The sequence below is a fragment of the Podarcis bocagei genome (assembly GCF_964188305.1).
Source record: "Podarcis bocagei genome assembly, chromosome: 14".
Lineage (NCBI taxonomy): Eukaryota > Metazoa > Chordata > Lepidosauria > Squamata > Lacertidae > Podarcis > Podarcis bocagei.
Genome location: NC_138139.1, coordinates 43131142 through 43148057, shown reverse-complemented (window position 1 = coordinate 43148057; position 16916 = coordinate 43131142). Strand labels below are relative to the sequence as shown.

At 41.7% G+C, this 16916-nt stretch overlaps 1 protein-coding gene across 14 annotated transcripts in view; it reads left to right on the top strand.

Annotated features, from left to right (window-relative positions):
- SUN1 (Sad1 and UNC84 domain containing 1) overlaps positions 1 to 16916 on the top strand; it is a 62617-nt gene that overhangs the window by 26557 nt on the left and 19144 nt on the right. For 8 of the 14 annotated variants that reach the window (XM_081169442.1, XM_081169453.1, XM_081169454.1 and 5 more), the window contains 7 exons: positions 3473 to 3676; positions 6464 to 6654; positions 9164 to 9190; positions 9278 to 9472; positions 10657 to 10779; positions 15745 to 15828; positions 16394 to 16504. In XM_081169442.1, coding sequence (XP_081025568.1) covers positions 3546 to 3676; positions 6464 to 6654; positions 9164 to 9190; positions 9278 to 9472; positions 10657 to 10779; positions 15745 to 15828; positions 16394 to 16504 — 862 coding nt within the window. In that variant the 5' untranslated portion in view covers positions 3473 to 3545. Of the gene's footprint in view, positions 1 to 3472; positions 3706 to 6463; positions 6655 to 9163; positions 9191 to 9277; positions 9473 to 10656; positions 10780 to 15744; positions 15829 to 16393; positions 16505 to 16916 lie in introns of those variants that run through there. The other 6 variants (XM_081169451.1, XM_081169443.1, XM_081169446.1 and 3 more) reach the window with 4 other exon arrangements.

Here is a 16916-nt window from a genome sequence, read left to right as displayed (position 1 = left end):
AAGAACACTCAGGCTTGGAAGCAGGGCCTGTGAAGGGTGCAACCTGGTCAGAGTTTCAAGGGCCAGCTAGAGACCTGGAGGCCTGCTTTCGGCGCCTGTGCTTGAACTTCCCCATCTTCAGTTATAGAACATGCTTTTAATGCATCTTAAGCAACCCTGGTCCAGCTTATCTGAGGCCCAATACGATTTGGGCTGCTGTGGATGGCCTAGTTCTCTTTCAGACAGCAAACCTGTGTCTGGGCTGTCCCACTTCAGACAGTGGGTGGGGGTAGGGATTCGACACACATGATTGAATGTGGCACTCCACACTCAATCCCTGCAGACCCCTGATTATTTGTAGACAAGCTGGAGATAATTCTCCTTTGTGGTGGTTAATCTTAAAATGATTAGCAAATAATTTAGACTCTCCTCTGCCCATGTGCTGGAATGTTCCCTTCCGTGCCAGTGGAAGGGAAGACTATATGCAGTTTTTTCCTATGTGTGAAACTGCAGAATTAATGGAGAAATATGTTTATGCAATTAAAAGTCTAGAGTATAAATCTTGGATCCTGGGAAGCTGCTTTAAACCAAGCTAGGTGAACCAATGGTCTGACTCAGTAATACACATTGATTGGCAACAGCTCTCTAGGGTTTCAGACAAGGGTCTTTCTCAGCCCTACCTGGACATACTTATTAGGACTTTTTGTTTGCAAAGCACATGTTCTGCCGCTGAGCTACCCCATTCTTCCCCATAAATGATTGAACCCAATCTTCTGTTATGATTGCAGTCTCCTGGCATTCCTGCTTTTAAAACTGAAGCTGTGCACGTTTTTGTCTCTGGGTTTTATTGGTGTAACTCAGAAGATAAGCCATTTTTGGTCTGCAACAGTTTCAGTTTAATAACTTTTAGCAATGAGATTCTCAAGCCAGAATTCTGTTTTTTTCCTCCCTCTAACACTAACCACACAATGCTCAAGGCTGCTTTCTCTTCATCGTTAGTTCCACTTCACTGACATTTGGTTTAATGTGGCATTACATTTTCTTCTCCATGAAAAGGGAGTCTCTTCAGACCATTGTTTTGCTTTTAAAAATGTAATCCTAAATTAGTTTCCCCTAAAATAACTTATATTTTCATGGGTGCATTTAACAACTTTGTTTTTGCTACAACAGACTAACATGGCTCCCTGGATATAAGGACAGACCACTTGTTATTGCAGGCACTGTGCTGGCCCTTGAAAAATGTATCACCATTTTTAAATTATTATTATTCTTAGTTTACCACATTACTTGATTGTAATAAGAAAACCTCTAAGTTGTTTACAAAAAAGCATTAGAATTAACAAATGAAAACAGGTATTTAAAAACAATCATAATATAATAAACAAAAAGCGGTTGTTGAGTACTGCAAAGATGCCTGTCTGATATCAATAGGTGGTGCTGCCACACTAAAAAATCAGATTCTTACAAGTGTGGAACAAGTATTGTATGGCACCTGTAACAGTGCCAGTTCTGTAGATTGGAGTGAATGGATACTTATGGGGTAAGGCAATCCACAATTAAACTGGTCCCAGGCTGTTATGGACTTGATATACTAACAGTAATACCTTGAACTCGGTCATTTGACAAATTGGGTTCCCATGCAGATATCTGAGCAGAGGCGTTATATGCTGACGAGGTCTCACTCCTGTCAGCAACTGTGCTGCAGCATTCTGCACTAATTACAGTTTCCAGAGCAAGTACAGTAGAGTGCATTTCAGTCATGGGGAGAGTCACCATGTCTGTCACACCCACTCTTTCCTAATGATGACTTCACTGTATCCTGCCACTTGATAGTAGTAGTAGTGGTGCTGGGCAGGGAAACACATGGGATGGTGTTTTACGTGCAAAAGTGAAGCTGTGTGCTGCAGGAAGAAAGTAGCATAGGGAAGACCAATAGGTGATCCTTTGTGGAGAGCACCTGCCTCGTCTACTCCAAAGTTTGTGTCACAGTTCTTCTTGTAAACTTAGTTTCTGGCCATGTTTGCCAAGCTGCCACGCCTTTTAGGCTTCAAGATAGGACATATTTGAAAGCAAGTGAAACTACCCAACAGTGGCGTAGCGTGGGAAGTGCAGGGGGGGCCGGCCGCACCGGGTGCAACATCTGGGGGGGGGGGTGCGCTCGCACTCGCAGCTCTCTGCCCCTACCTGGCTCACTCTCTCTCACTCCAGTGCTGGCTGTGCGAATCCGATCCGAGCCGCTGGGTCACCGCCCACTGTGGAGGGGGTGGGTGCCAGGCGTGTGGTGCGGAGAGAGAGCAAGGGACTATCTGGGGGAGGGACAGTGCAGCGGCCGCCCAGCGCAGCGCTGAGCGCGGGAGAGAACCACACCAGCCCAGCCCAGGCAGCAGCAAGAAGAAGCTGGCAGGTTAGGGGTTAGGGGGCGCAAATTACTTGCCTTGCCCCAGGTAAGGGGCGCAAATTACTTGCCATGCCCTGGGTGCTGACAACCCACGCTACGCCGCTGCTACCCAAACTGATCCCTCGGACAAATTCAAACTTTAACAGTGATGATAAAAACACAAAACCTTTTTGGAACCAGAGGGCCACATTTTCTTCTTGGCAGCATTCCAGGGAGTGCATACCAGTGGTGGGCAGCGCCAGAAACAAAAGTGGCAGAACAAGAGATGTGACCCTTTTCTTTGTGTAGGAGGTTACAGTCCACCCATGCAAAAAAACTAGAGGTTTATATAAACATACATACCTCTGTTCTCCCAAGCAAGCAAGAAGCATCATCACAGTTTCAAGGACACATTCCAGCAATGCAAAAGTACTCAATGAAGTTATGGTCTGTGGGAGAAGTTACACCCCTGGGGAGAGTGACAAGGGCCAAATAGAGAGGCCTGAGATTCCCCACCTTTACTCTAGGCTTCAAAACTAACTTTCCTGAAGCACTGGAATATTTATTCATTCATTTAAAATATTTAAAACCTTTTGAGGCTACTCTGAGAAATTAGTTAAAGTGATAAAAAGATACATGCCCACTCCATAGCAATAAGTAAATAACTGGACATTATTTTGTTTAATGTCCAATCCTGTAGAACAGCAGATGATTAAAATGGATTATTTTATTGCAACAGCTCACGTCCTGAATGTCTTCATAAGCAAGTGGGCCTCATGTTTCCCCCTTGAGATTAAGAAAGAGGTAGATTTCAAAGCCTTGAAAAGGATGGAGTTCCTTTCCGATGTTCTGATCTTTCTGCATGATGGGAAGTAGCATTGATCTTCAATAAAATGTTGGGTTTGCACAAGGAGAAATGGGGACTTTCTCAGATGAGCAAGGCCCAAAGAGATTCAAAGATTTAAGTGCCTTGATTTTTACTTGGAAGCATTAACAGCAATCCGTATGGATTGCTCAACAGCAGTTAATTATACTCCTGTCTCCTCATCTCTGTTGAGAAGCTGCCTGCTGCCTTCAGCAGATATACCAAAATCTTTTTCTGTCTTTTCTTTATAGTTCAAGCTACTCATCAACTGCTCTAGATTTTGAGACTGAACACAAACTGGACCCTGTGTTTGACTCCCCAAGAATGTCAAGGCGCAGCTTACGTTTGTCTGCTGTAACATATAACACACCTGAGGATACACACAATGAAGGCATCTTTGGTGGTGGCAGCGGCTCCTATGGCGGGAAAAAGGCATTTGCAGACCAGTCAACTAAGTAAGCATTTCTTTTAATAGGTACTTCATGTAAGTTACCTTCTTACTGCTTCCATTCTATTAAATTTTAAGGGGTTCAACTGCAAGCTGTGATTTTTGTTTTGTATTTCTATATTGCATTGGGAATTATGATAGTTACTAGTTTTTCTTTAAAAGGTTTGGGTTTTCAGTGGGCAAAAAGAGGAGTACTGCTCCTCCCAAAGTTAGGCATCTTCTCCTGGAGAACTGAAAGTGATGCTTCAGTTTTGCAAATACCTCTGTTGTACTGTAGAATTTCTTTAAAAGAATATTTGTTTAAAAATTGTACTAGTTACTATTGTAGCCTCCAGTTGAGTTAGGTTTTCTTCCCTAACCTTTTAGCACATGCTTTTGTGACTCTTGAGTCCAAGAAAAGTAGCAGCAGCAATTGGAGAGTGTGGTTTGTACGAGAAACTCAAAGTACTGGTTAGTTGAGGATGGAGCTTCTATACTTTTAATAGTTGCATAATCTTAAGAGTGGGGCAGCTTTTCTCATATCTTTAACAAGCTATTCTTGCCAAACTTCCCCCCTCTGTGCAAGATCCTCCTTTGTACCTGGTCATTCTGTGAAGCATTAATGTAAGCTCAGTGTTCTGCGTCCCCAGCTAAAATAAAAGAGGCAAGTAGATCTTCAAGACAGCTATATATGTAGTCCACATGGCTACATTATTTTCAGACCTGTCAACCACAGGAGATGCTTCTCTGGTGACCAGTGACTGGTTACATTTCTGGACTGTTCAAATGGATTGATTAACTCTGTAACTGGAAATTCTAGTAATCATTTTGTCTTGTTTTGCATTGTGCACTCAGTGTGGTTAACATTGCATTTTTTGGGGGTGGGGGGAGTTTCTCATTGGAGGTTCTCATCAGCGAAAGCTATGCAGTATCATTTAGGTTATTCTAATCTTGTTCCTTTTTCAGTCATTAGCTGGAATATCTTTTGTCTACCCCTCCCTTACCATGATTTAAATTGTTTATTCTATCAGTGATTCTGGCTGATCACAAATATGTTCATACTAGATGGAAGGAGGTAATATTCACAAGGAAAACATTTTAGGATTATGGTTTATCTTGGCTTCTTATGAGAACTCAAAAGCCGCAAATGGCATGTAACGCAGTTCCTTGTGACCTCAGTGGGACTTAAGTAGAACTATTTCACATGTACACATTGCCTGCACAGCCACCCTATCCCCTGTAGAAAATGTATGAACTGTTCATTGGGTTAATCCCAATGAAATGGTTTGTGAGTGGCACTCTTTAAACCCTGTTACCGCATCTTTATTTTAAAGTAGTCCCTTCTGAGTTGCTTCCAAGTAGGACAACATAAGTCACATGTTACTCAGTGGGGCTTCCTACAAGAAACCCCACTATTAATCTGCATTCCAAAGGATGCTTATTTAATCACCAAAGTTCATGGACCTTGCTTCTTGGAAATACTATTACAGTAACAGAGGATTCAGAATGTATATGTGCATATTGTTTTGTTTATGATGTGACCATTTCTAGTGCTAAAAATAAAATAAAATTGGCATAGTCAGTCAAAAAATTAAAAGTACAATTGATTTAAAATGGGAGAAATGCAGACTTTTACTTACTTCATGCATTAAAAGTGGGACTTTAAAGGGTTAACTTTGCCTAGATTACACTACTTTATTTAGAAGCTACAGCTATTTAATTTTAATTGGACTTGTTTCCAAATTTAGGATCAGTGGTTTAAAAAAGGACTTCTGCATATTTTTTTGGCGTATATAGAACAAGGTTGGCTTGAAAAGAGATCCACAAATTTGGAACAGCTTTGGTATGCAGCCATTATGTATAGTTGTGACCCTTCTTTCCTCCCATAAGTCCTTTGGGGAAAAAGAATGTGATGTTACACCAGGTACCAGAGTTGTGCAGAAGCAGAAGCAGTGTTTGTCACTGCTTGTGATTATTGTGCAAAGTCAGAGATTGCCCTCCTCCTCTCATGAGTCATATAGAACTCTGGGAGGGGCTGGCTTGATATTTTCACAATGCATATGCTTTCAAAGATGCTTAGAAGCAGAATGAAAGCATTTTTCTGTGTATGCCACAAAATTTGTGACAAGAGGGATCTTCTTTCCTCATTGGCACCTATAGGTTAGCAGTTCTCAGGAAGAGATTTATTGTTATCATAAACTACCCTGGAAGTTCAGTTTTCACACAGTTCAGACACCTTGTGAAGCCATGATTGTGGTGTCCTAATTTCTCTGTCATTTCGACTAAGCTGGGAATTCTTAACAGAAAGAAAACAAAAAAACCAGCAAGCAACTCTGAAATAAACTGTACTTTGCCTCATTGTGTAGATTACAATCTGTGTTTCCACATTGTATAGACCCTGTGGTTAGCATAGACTGTAGACTGGTGTATTTGAATTGAGCCACTATCTGCTGTGTGATGGTTTTAATGTTGGAGTAATGTTTCCCAACAACAAAATTATTATTTATACCCCACCCATCTGGCTGGGTTGCCCCAGCCATTCTGGGTAGCTTCCAACGCATATAAAAACACATTAAAATGTCAAACATTAAAAACTTCCTGATACAGAGCTGCCTTCACATGTCTTCCTAGTTTAAGAGGAAAGGAAAACTGCTTCCTTTTTTGTTGCTATAGGCAGAGTAACACTGACATGGCTTCAGAAGACCTGCTGGATTATTATGCCCCTTTTCTTTTGCCTTGTGTTACAGATTCTTAATATGCCTGAAATGTTGGTGAATGTTTCACATTTATGCTTTGACATTTCCTTTTCTTTAAGGTTTGTAAAGCAGCGTAAAAGTGTGGTGAAACAGTCTGGCTCTGTAAGACATACCCCAAGAAAAAGTGTGCCCAGCTCTTCCAGTTTTAGCCACAGTAGTTTCAGTAGCCACGCAAGTGATGGCTCTTTAATGTCAACCATATTGGATGAGTCTTCAATACAGGAGCAGACAGCTGTTGACCATTTTTGGGGTAGGTAATAATGTACTACAATACACATACCGTATATTTAGCATGTATACTCTTATCTGTCATGTCAGTTCTAGTTCAAAGGGCAAGCTGCATTATACTCAATAAGGCAGAGGAAAGAAAGAAATGGTTACACATCTAGGCCACTGTCACGGCTAAAAAGGCCGCTGTTTCTTACATTTCAAAACTATATATATATATATATATATATATATATATATATATATATATATGCTTTCGTAGATTTTCACGGGTACAGGAATGCAGGTTTTGGTGTCTTCGGGTGTCTTCCCGTGTCATATATATATATATATATATGAAGAAGCAGTTTTGTGATTAAAACAGGGAGAGGCCATAGCTCAACAACACACATGCTTTGTTGTTTGCAAAAAGTCGAGCTTCAGTCCCTAACACCTCCAGGCAAGGCTGCAAAAGATTGGTCAAAAATCCTAGAGGCCTACTATAAATCAGTGTAGAGACAATACTGAGCTAGATGGACCACTAATTCAACTTAATATGGCAGCTTCCTATGTGGATCTATGGCTCTAAATTCTGCTGACCAAACACAAGTGAATTTGTACTTAAAGGATCTCTCTGGGTCCAACTTAGTATTTTGAGAATGAGCTTTCACAGAGTGTGGAGCATGAAGACTTACTATCACCTTCAGAGTTGTGAATATGTCTACAACAAAACCCACACTTTGATTCTTTCGGCAGAAATACACGTTGGCTGAAGATTCTGAGAGTTATTAAACAAGGAATTGTGGATTCTGTATTGAAAAGTAAATTTGGTCCTGTAAAGTGTGTGTGTTTCAAATATAAACCCTGTCATTGACTTCCCCTGTGAAAAGTTGCACTCAGGTGGCACTCCTTTTGATGGGAGGGTGGAGGAGGCTAGGTAAAGGTAAAGGACCCCTGACCATTAGGTCCAGTCGTGACCGACTCTGGGGTTGCGGCGCTCATCTCACTTTATTGGCCGAGGGAGCCGGCGTACAGCTTCCGGGTCATGTGGCCAGCATGACTAAGCCGCTTCTGGTGAACCAGAGCAGCGCACGGAAACGCCATTTACCTTCCTACCGGAGCGGTACCTATTTATCTACTTGCATTTTGACGTGCTTTCGAACTGCTAGGTTGGCAGGAGCAGGGACCGAGCAACAGGAGCTCACCCCGTTGTGGGGATTCGAACCGCCGACCTTCTGATTGGCAAGCCCTACGCTCTGTGGTTTAACCCACAGCGCCACCTGTGTCCCTATAGTGCCAATGCCCCATGTTACGATTTGAATTTTGGACATATATGAAACCAGTTTAGTTACTGATATGATTTCATTCAAGATGACTTGTCATTCTTACAGTGTTGGATTTGCTTCCATCTGTAAATTGTTCAGGGATTTTGTCAATTAAAAAAACCCTTTGAGATGGAAATATTTTTATAGCAATACGTTTCAAAATACAGGGAATATGCATTCCAGTCCGGCTGCTTTCTACTTGAAATAGCAAGGTAAACAGAGGGTCTGAATGTAAAACACTAGGAGAATTGTGGAAGATTCACTAATGTCTTTTTTAATGGCCAGGTGCCTGAGAAACTAGAGAAAGGGGAAACAGAGGGACAGATGACTCTCTTAAAGCAGCTTATATCCTGTTTCCTGTCAAGGAGGCATGCTGTGTGGGGATTGCTAGAATTGTAGAGCAGCAGGCGCATTAATTTCCAAGTGGAGCAAGGTACTGCTTTGTCACTGTAAATTGACTTCAAGGACAGATTTGAGACAAAGCCTTAGTCCACCTTGATAAATTATCTTTTATTTGGAAAGTCTGTGTAAAAGAGCATCTGTGGGGCTACTGTACCTGGGGAGACAGATGAGGAACATAATGTGTATAAAGCTTTCCGCCCTCCTTCCTTATAATCCTTTCTGACTTGAGGTCTGACCTTGTTCAGGCCAATTTCCCACTTACTCTGGTGTAAGGTGTGCAGGACTGGGCGCCAAATGAGCAGCGCTACTGTCAGAAGATCTTGATCCTGTGTGAGCAGAGAAAGGTGCTGTTGTAGTTGTAGGCCGTATGCTACTTAACTAGCCTAGTTGTAGGCCTCCGCTTACCTCAGGTTGAAGAAACCTGTGTTAACTACTAGTAACGCATTTTTAAGTGTAAATTTTGGCATTAACCGCCTTGTTTTACTACTATGTAGTGAGCTACAGCTAGAGCAAGTCGTAACCAAGCAACAGAAACATTGTGTGCTTCCAATTATCTAGCTTCCCCAGTAGCAACACGGGTAATAAAAGACAGTTTTTTTGTTGCTTTACATTTCCGCCTGGAAATGTAACCCTGTTTGGTAGATAACATAAATGGTTGTTCTTAATAAAAAAAAGATATTCCCTTGTACATAGTAAAGTTTCCACTATGCTTCTTGTTTATTGTTCTAGAATTAGCAGGGGAATTTCTTTTGGCATAGCAGTTAACGTTGACTTAGAAATAGTGCACCTCCTTGAATTTAAACAAAGCATCCCTTTACTTTTCAGGTCTTGATGATGATGGTGATCTCAAAGGTAACCAGGCAGTCTTTTTCATTATAATTTCTTCTCTCCCAAATTGACTGGATTTGGATTGTTAGATCATTTATTGCCATTCAACAGGTGGAGACACTACAGTGATTCAGGGCAATGGTGACTTAGCAACAGCTGAGAACCAAACAACACTGAGCAATGGGTATACCTGCAGTGACTGCAGCATGCTTTCTGAGCGGAAGGAGGCCCTCACAGCATACTCGGCTGCTCGCATGCCATCCTCAAGAATTTACTCCAGGGATCGAAGCCAAAAACACAAGTCTAGTAAGTAATGTTGGTGTTCATTCTGTTGGTTTACCACTGTTGAGAAATGGTGCATGAATGATATCTTACTGTGTGAAAAATGTGTTGAGTTACATTGGTTTAGGATTCTAGTCCTAAAGGTTGGGGAATTTTTGATTTAATAGAACGTTCCCATGGCAATCTGTCTGCAACTGCTTCTGGTACAAAGGAAGTTCTTGTGTGCTGCTGATCCTTTTTTGAAGATCATGACATTCTTTGTAATCGAAAACAGAGAAACCCAAGCTGTTTCTAGCATAGAAACACCAGCATGGTAGGAATTGGTTGCTTCATCTGAACTTGGTAGGCTCTCTTGATGAACGGGTTTATCCAACCCTCATGCGTATGGTAATCTCACATTGCATATCTTCATTGCGAGGAAGGCATCTGATCACATTTTTGTTCAGAAAAACTCCATAGAACTGATGTTCTTTCCATAAGCTGTTCCAATAGGCATCTGAAGTAGGAGGCAGAGTTACTAGAGCGTGGTTACATTCTTAAATGAAGAAGAATTAAAAGGAGCAAACTTTGGTTTCTCACTTTCAAGTGCACAATCTCCAGAACCACTTTCCCAGAGCAACTGTATCTAACACATCATTCTTTACTTCTGTCTTATTTTCCAGAATGATCCATCATCTCATTGGGGTTTCTTTACTTAGTGGCAGCCTCTATGAAACTATAGGATTACATCTCTCAGTAGTATTGATTGTCTTTGCTTCTAGGAGTTCTGCATTCTGCTTGTCTGAATGTATTCCATGGAAATTAGTGTTGAGAGCGGCTCATTCTTTCCGTGCAATTCTTTGAATGCTGAAGAAGAACACATTTTGCGCTAACCAGTTTTGCTCATCTGCCAACTTTTGGCTAGTAAATTTGCAAAGCAAGGAATGCAGGAAACATTGTGCTACATATTTTTCTGAAGTTGTTAGTTACATGGACTGGTACTTAACAGTGTTTTTCGGTAACTTGGTTGTTGTCTTTTAACCCCACTTATTCTCCATGTGCTTCAATGAATGAAAGATAAAAATGACTGTTGCCATGGGGTGACTTCTCATATTTTGGAAAGTAAGAAATAACCATACTGCACCTACGTGGGTTAGCTTTGTATTTTCACTGTGTTAGTCAGTAGAGAAATGGAAGCAACTAACATGCTACTGATGCTCTTTTAATAGGGGGCCTCCCTTTCTACACAAATCAGATTCTGCGAGCAGCCAAGTATACCACAACATCTTTTTCATCACTCATAGTGCAGTTATTTCAAATGATCTTGCTGAAGCTGGGCTATGACTGTAAAGGTATTTCGTTTTTTAGCTTATTTTTTTCTTTGTCCATCCGTGCCACACTCTTAAAAAACAAATTCTGAACCCCTCTGCTACCTTAGTGTGTGAATGCTTCTTCATGTCTTTCACTCTGCAGCTTTATTATGTCCTCTTTGGTGACCTGGCTTCTTTCTTGCTTTCAGTTGCCTGCCATATATATATATATATATATATATATATATATATATATATATGCTTTCGTAGATTTTCACGGGTACAGGAATGCAGGTTTTGGTGTCTTCGGGTGTCTTCCCGTGTAAGAGTTGGGGTGTCTAGGCGACGTTTCGACGAGGTCTCACTCGTCATCTTCAGGCTGGTGCTTTCGGCTTCTTGTTACTAGAACAGAGCAGGATCTCAGTGTTTGAGTTCCTATAAATACTGTTGAGGGGGTGTGGTGTATAGCCTCCAACGTTCTGGGCAGAGAGGAAGTTCCCAGGTTAATGTGCCTTTTCTTCTTTTGTTCATTAATTACTTGAGGGATATCTTGAGTGATTACTTGAGTGATATTCTGAGTACCACTTAGGAGGGTCATTAGGTGTGGATTAGTTGCTAAAGCTTTCGTGTCTTGACCTCTTGAGCTTGTGAATAGTTTTTCTGAGAAGATGGCTGTACTGCACTTAGTTGTGCTCTGGCTTGGCTTCGTGTATAGGGGCGAGCTGTGGTTTTGTGCCCTGTGCCAGCCAGATCTGTGTAGGGATTGCAGGGGGGTGCAGCATCCGGAGGTGCCACTATGGTTTGGCTACTGGATGGTGTCTGTAATTTATCTGTGGAGAGGGTCTGGGTTTGGGTCTGGTGTGGTTGATTGGAGATGGCGTTCTGTGTGCCTCTGGTTCTGGTGTCGGTTTTTGTGGGGAGGGCTAATTTCCAGATGTCTGGCAGGCGGGACGTGTCGTCACGCTTGTTCATGTTGTGAGGGTGTTTCTCTATCTCGATGGCTTCCATGATTATTCTCTTGTGGTGATGTTCCATGTTAAAGAGCAATTTGGAATCTGCAAAATTAATTTCGTGTCCTGTTTCTTTCATGTGTTGGTAAAGAGAGGAAGTTTTTTCTTCTTTTTTGACGGCATTCTTGTGTTCTGCGATACGTGCATTTATTCGTCTGTTTGTTTGTCCAATGTACGTGGCTGGGCAGACTTTGCAGGGTATTTCATAGACCCCTTGGTTTTCTAACTGGATTTTATCTTTTGGGTTTCTGAGGATATTGGCTATTTTTTGGTTGGTGCAAAAGGCTGTTTTGATATTGTGTTTATGGAGGATTTTGCTAATTTTATCTGTAGTGCCCTTGATATAAGGAAGGAGGGCCATGCCATTGTTTTCTTCTGTGTCTTGGTTTTTGGGGGGTGTTTCTTTTTGGATTAGCTTCGTAACCCTGTTTTGCTGGTATCCGTTGGCGATTAACACATTTGAGAGATTCTGTAACTCAAAACCACAGCTCGCACAAAACCACAGCTCGCCCCTATACACGAAGCCAAGCCAGAGCACAACTAAGTGCAGTACAGCCATCTTCTCAGAAAAACTATTCACAAGCTCAAGAGGTCAAGACACGAAAGCTTTAGCAACTAATCCACACCTAATGACCCTCCTAAGTGGTACTCAGAATATCACTCAAGTAATCACTCAAGATATCCCTCAAGTAATTAATGAACAAAAGAAGAAAAGGCACATTAACCTGGGAACTTCCTCTCTGCCCAGAACGTTGGAGGCTATACACCACACCCCCTCAACAGTATTTATAGGAACTCAAACACTGAGATCCTGCTCTGTTCTAGTAACAAGAAGCCGAAAGCACCAGCCTGAAGATGACGAGTGAGACCTCGTCGAAACGTCGCCTAGACACCCCAACTCTTACACGGGAAGACACCCGAAGACACCAAAACCTGCGCATATATATATATATATATATATATATATATATATATATATATTCTCTTAGAAGCATCGGTATGCAGGCATAAGGCACTGGTGCAGGTTCTCCTTTTTTCTTCCTTTCTTGAAAAGGCATGAATAGTGGGTTTTGAATGAAAGCTTAACCTTGATTATGAAAGTAGATTATTTAAATTGCATTACATTATAGATAAAAATCACACTGTCCCAGTCTTTAAGTGCTGGGGTTTTTCTTCTTTCTTTAGTGTTTATATACAGTGTATTTAACAACAAACATGCTTGCTTTGGTCAGGTGTATTTCATATTCCGCCAGAGAAGTGTAACTCCTGGCTGTCATTGGCCAACTACTGCTTCTCATTTGCGTTTTTAAGATAGTCCCATTAAACATTTTTACATGAATGCCCAGAAATGTAATGTGTGGATGTGACAAGTGTGTTTTCATCTGCATATATCATACCAGTCTGTGCCCAAGGGAGCTGGGATGGTCTGCAGCTTCTGTAGCAAACCCACACTTCCATTGCATAATACTGTGCTTGCAATATTGGCCCTGGATACAAAGAACTATGCATCTATTGCCCAAGAGCGCTTTGGAATTACCGTATTTTTCGCTCTATAACACGCACCAGACCATAACACGCATGTAGTTTTTAGAGGAGGAAAACAAGAAAAAAAATATTCTAAATGAAACAGTGGATGTATGATTTTTGTGGTTCATGCTGTGGCCACAGACATGTGATCTGACAGTGAGTTTGGAGTAGCCCAATGCAAAAATCCTGAGGATCCATGTGGATCCATGCTTTGTAACCACGTTTTTGCACCACTGCGACCCTAGGCAACAGTGGGTGCGTGATTTTTTGGGTGCAGGCTGTAGCCATGGACATGTAATGTGATCTGATGGTGAATTTGGGGTGACCCAATGCAAAAATCCTGAGGATCCATGTGGATCCGTGCTTTGTCACCAAGTTTTAAATGGGGAGGGAAGGAAAGCAAAAGTCCCCACCCCCCCACCCAAGCCAGACAGGATATACGAAGTATGATTTCTTTTTTATTTACAGTATTTCTTTTTTGGCCACCTCTGTCACTGCAACCTTTGCTCTGTGCTTGCACACTTTTGGGCAATAGGGCATGTAACACACTTTTTTTCATCTGCCAAGATGTAGAAAATCAATTTTAATGTCCCTATATAAAATGCCTAGTGAAGCAGAAGGGTATTACATCAGCCACTGTATTAAGGCTAAACGTTTGAAGAACAGCTCTCTATGGGGGGGGGGAGACTAAATTCCATTTTCAATCAATTGTTATTGTGGCAGCAATTATCAGTGTATAGCGCTCAATGAGGAAAAGAACTTTAAATATATATATATATAAAACATTCTCACGTTATACTTCTTCAAAGAAGAGTATTAGGCTTTTAATGAAGGGGAGAGGAGAGATGCTGTAATCCTCCTGGCTCAGGAGATTCTGATTTACCAGCTGCGTGTAGAAAGTATAGATTAAGATATTTGATATACAGCATATAAATCCAGAGATTTCCATGTCTCACTCTGCAATCCAGCCTGCTGTTACTTACGAGCAGGAAAGCAGGGTTTCTCTTCCAAACAAGCATACTGTCTCCCTCCAGCAGTACATTGCTTGGAGAAGCTGTAATTTGGAGGGGGCCTGGGGCAGGGCTCTCTGCTTTTGGAAAAGAAATGAGAAACCTACCATTGTAAAGCAAAAGTCGTTCCACCACCACCACCCAAGCCAGCCCTCTCTCTCTCTATCTCTCTCCCACCTGCATGCTTTTCGGCTGCTTGCGAGTCCCTAGAGCACGGAGAGGAGAAAGTGGTGGGCTGGAGCCTGCACGCAGTGTGACTAGGGAAGAATTAGAAGGAAGGACGGGATCATTTCCTTAACCCTCTGCTTGCCAGGAGGGCAGGGGATTCCCTGCTCTTTGTTGAGTTTGAGCAAACGCTGCAACAGAAGAGGGCGGGCAGTAAGACCCTGAGGCAGAATGCAGGAAAGCTTCTGACTTCCCTCTTCCCTCCGCCCGCCCGCCCGATCTTATTTTTGCCTATTTTGCCCCTGCGCTCCAGCGAGTCAGCTCCAGGGACCACACATTCGCTCAATAACATGCACAGACATTTCACCTTACTTTTTAGGAGAAAAAATCTGCATGTTATAGAGCGAAATTTACGGTATGTTTCTCAAGCACCATGGCACCATGTTTTTGGTACTGTGTAACATGACTTTCTGATCTGCAAATTCCACCATATGGGGCTGAGCCCTTGGTGACCTCTTTGGATCCTGGTGTTGTCTTGTAATGGCCTTTCTCATCAAGATGTGCTTGGTTTCTCTTTCACAATTTGTTTCCTGCAGGAAATCAAAGCATATTAAAGTATTTTAAAATATTTTTCTGGTGTCCTTTGGTCTCCAGAAGTGAAAAGAGAGTGTGTTTAAAATGTCAGAAACAGCAGGCCTGGTCTTCTTTAGAAGGCTTCTAAGCAGGACAAATATTAGCAAGCAACAATCACCCAGGAATATAAATAGCCTTAGAAATGCAGACCAGCAGAATTCATGAGCAACCCACCCACCCCTGCAAAAAAAAACTAAGATGGAGCATAGCTCATCCTAGCTAGTTCAACTTAAACATCATTTTCTGGGTTGAGTTTCTTAGGACCTCAACTAGCTTTTAACAAAAGAGAATCATTTATTTGCTGTCAGCTATGTGCAAACTGGGGTACTGTATATATGGGTACAATCCAAAGAACAGCTGGCCTTAAAATGGCACACCCTGAGGGTCTTTATGTTTGTATTTCTTCACCACACTACTCCAAAGATACCTGTGCTCTCCCCTTTTTCTCCTTTCTGGGTGTGGGGTGGTGAGCTGCTTTTGTAAATAAGGTGACTTTCCATGTCACATTGCAGTTTATCTGTGAAAGATGCTGTGCAAAGAAATCAAAAGATTGCAGTGGACACATCGTGCCTGCTGTTGGACCTTTCTGGGTTGTATTTTCTGTTTTTGTAGCCTGTGAAAATCTTTGTTCTTCTTAATTATTTGTTTTTCTTGTGCTGCAGCTCACTCTAGCTACTGTGGAAGCATGAATGTAAAAGAATTTCTCAGGGAAGATGGCCACCTGGGTATGAATGGAGAATCAATGTGTAAGTTTGACAGATTTTGAAAAAGTGTTATTTTATTTATTGTTGCATTTAAATCCCACCTTTCCTCTAAGGAGATGAAGGTGGCATACATGGTGGCATTCCTATTTTGTCATAACAACCCTGTTAATAACTCTGACTTTTGCAGGGATATTACGTAATTTTGTGGAAGCTGGAAAAGCAATGTATCTTGGCCATGATTCATCCTGCACTTGCAGGAAGTTCCAGTTGTTTGCTCCGTTACCTCTCTAAGTGCTTTATTATCAATTACTTTTTAACAGTTGTCTTCATAGATGCAACTGTCTATGGGATTTAATTTAATTTTTCGCTAAAGTTTGGGAGGCAAATCTGCAGCATGAATGTGTCAAGTGATGCAGACTACAGAGGTTGTGGCATGCCTGCCTCTCCCACTGCATTGCTGCCTGCTCCCATTTCTATAGACAAGAGGCAGAAACACACCAAGATTCTGGGGGAGGAATCTGGGGGAAAATAAATTTCTGTGACATATCTGGCACACCACTGTCTTCTTGAATGTGTTATATTAATTGATTGTTACCACAACCAACAGGTGATGACTGTAAGGGGAAGAAACACCTTGAAACACACACAACAGCCCACATGCAATCCTCAAGGTCTAAAAGAGTAGCAAGGACCATTTGGCACATCTTTTCTTACACAGGTTGACTTGCACCATTTTGTTTTCGTATTTTGATTTCTTTTGCTCTCATCATCACAATCTCTTCATTGTTAATTGCTCTCGCTGTTGTTGTTTTTAGAGCTTTCTTGCAAAGTAGATTAGAGTGACTTGCTTGTGTCAGCCAACACCTCTTATCACCTCTTGCTATGAGTTTAGGTTGACCCCTGTCATGAAGGAAGCTTGGAGCAGATAATCCTCATTCTACATATGTTGCAGAACTGTTAGGAAGGCAAAATACAATAGCTTGTGCTATTGTGCTAAAATGGAATGTTACAGATGAGGAACAATAATCTTAGAGAAGAGAGTTTTTGGTCCGCCCCCCCCCCCAATCTTCTAGCTAAAATAGATCTACGCCTAATAAATACAGTCTTTTTATTTTAATAACAAATGCTTA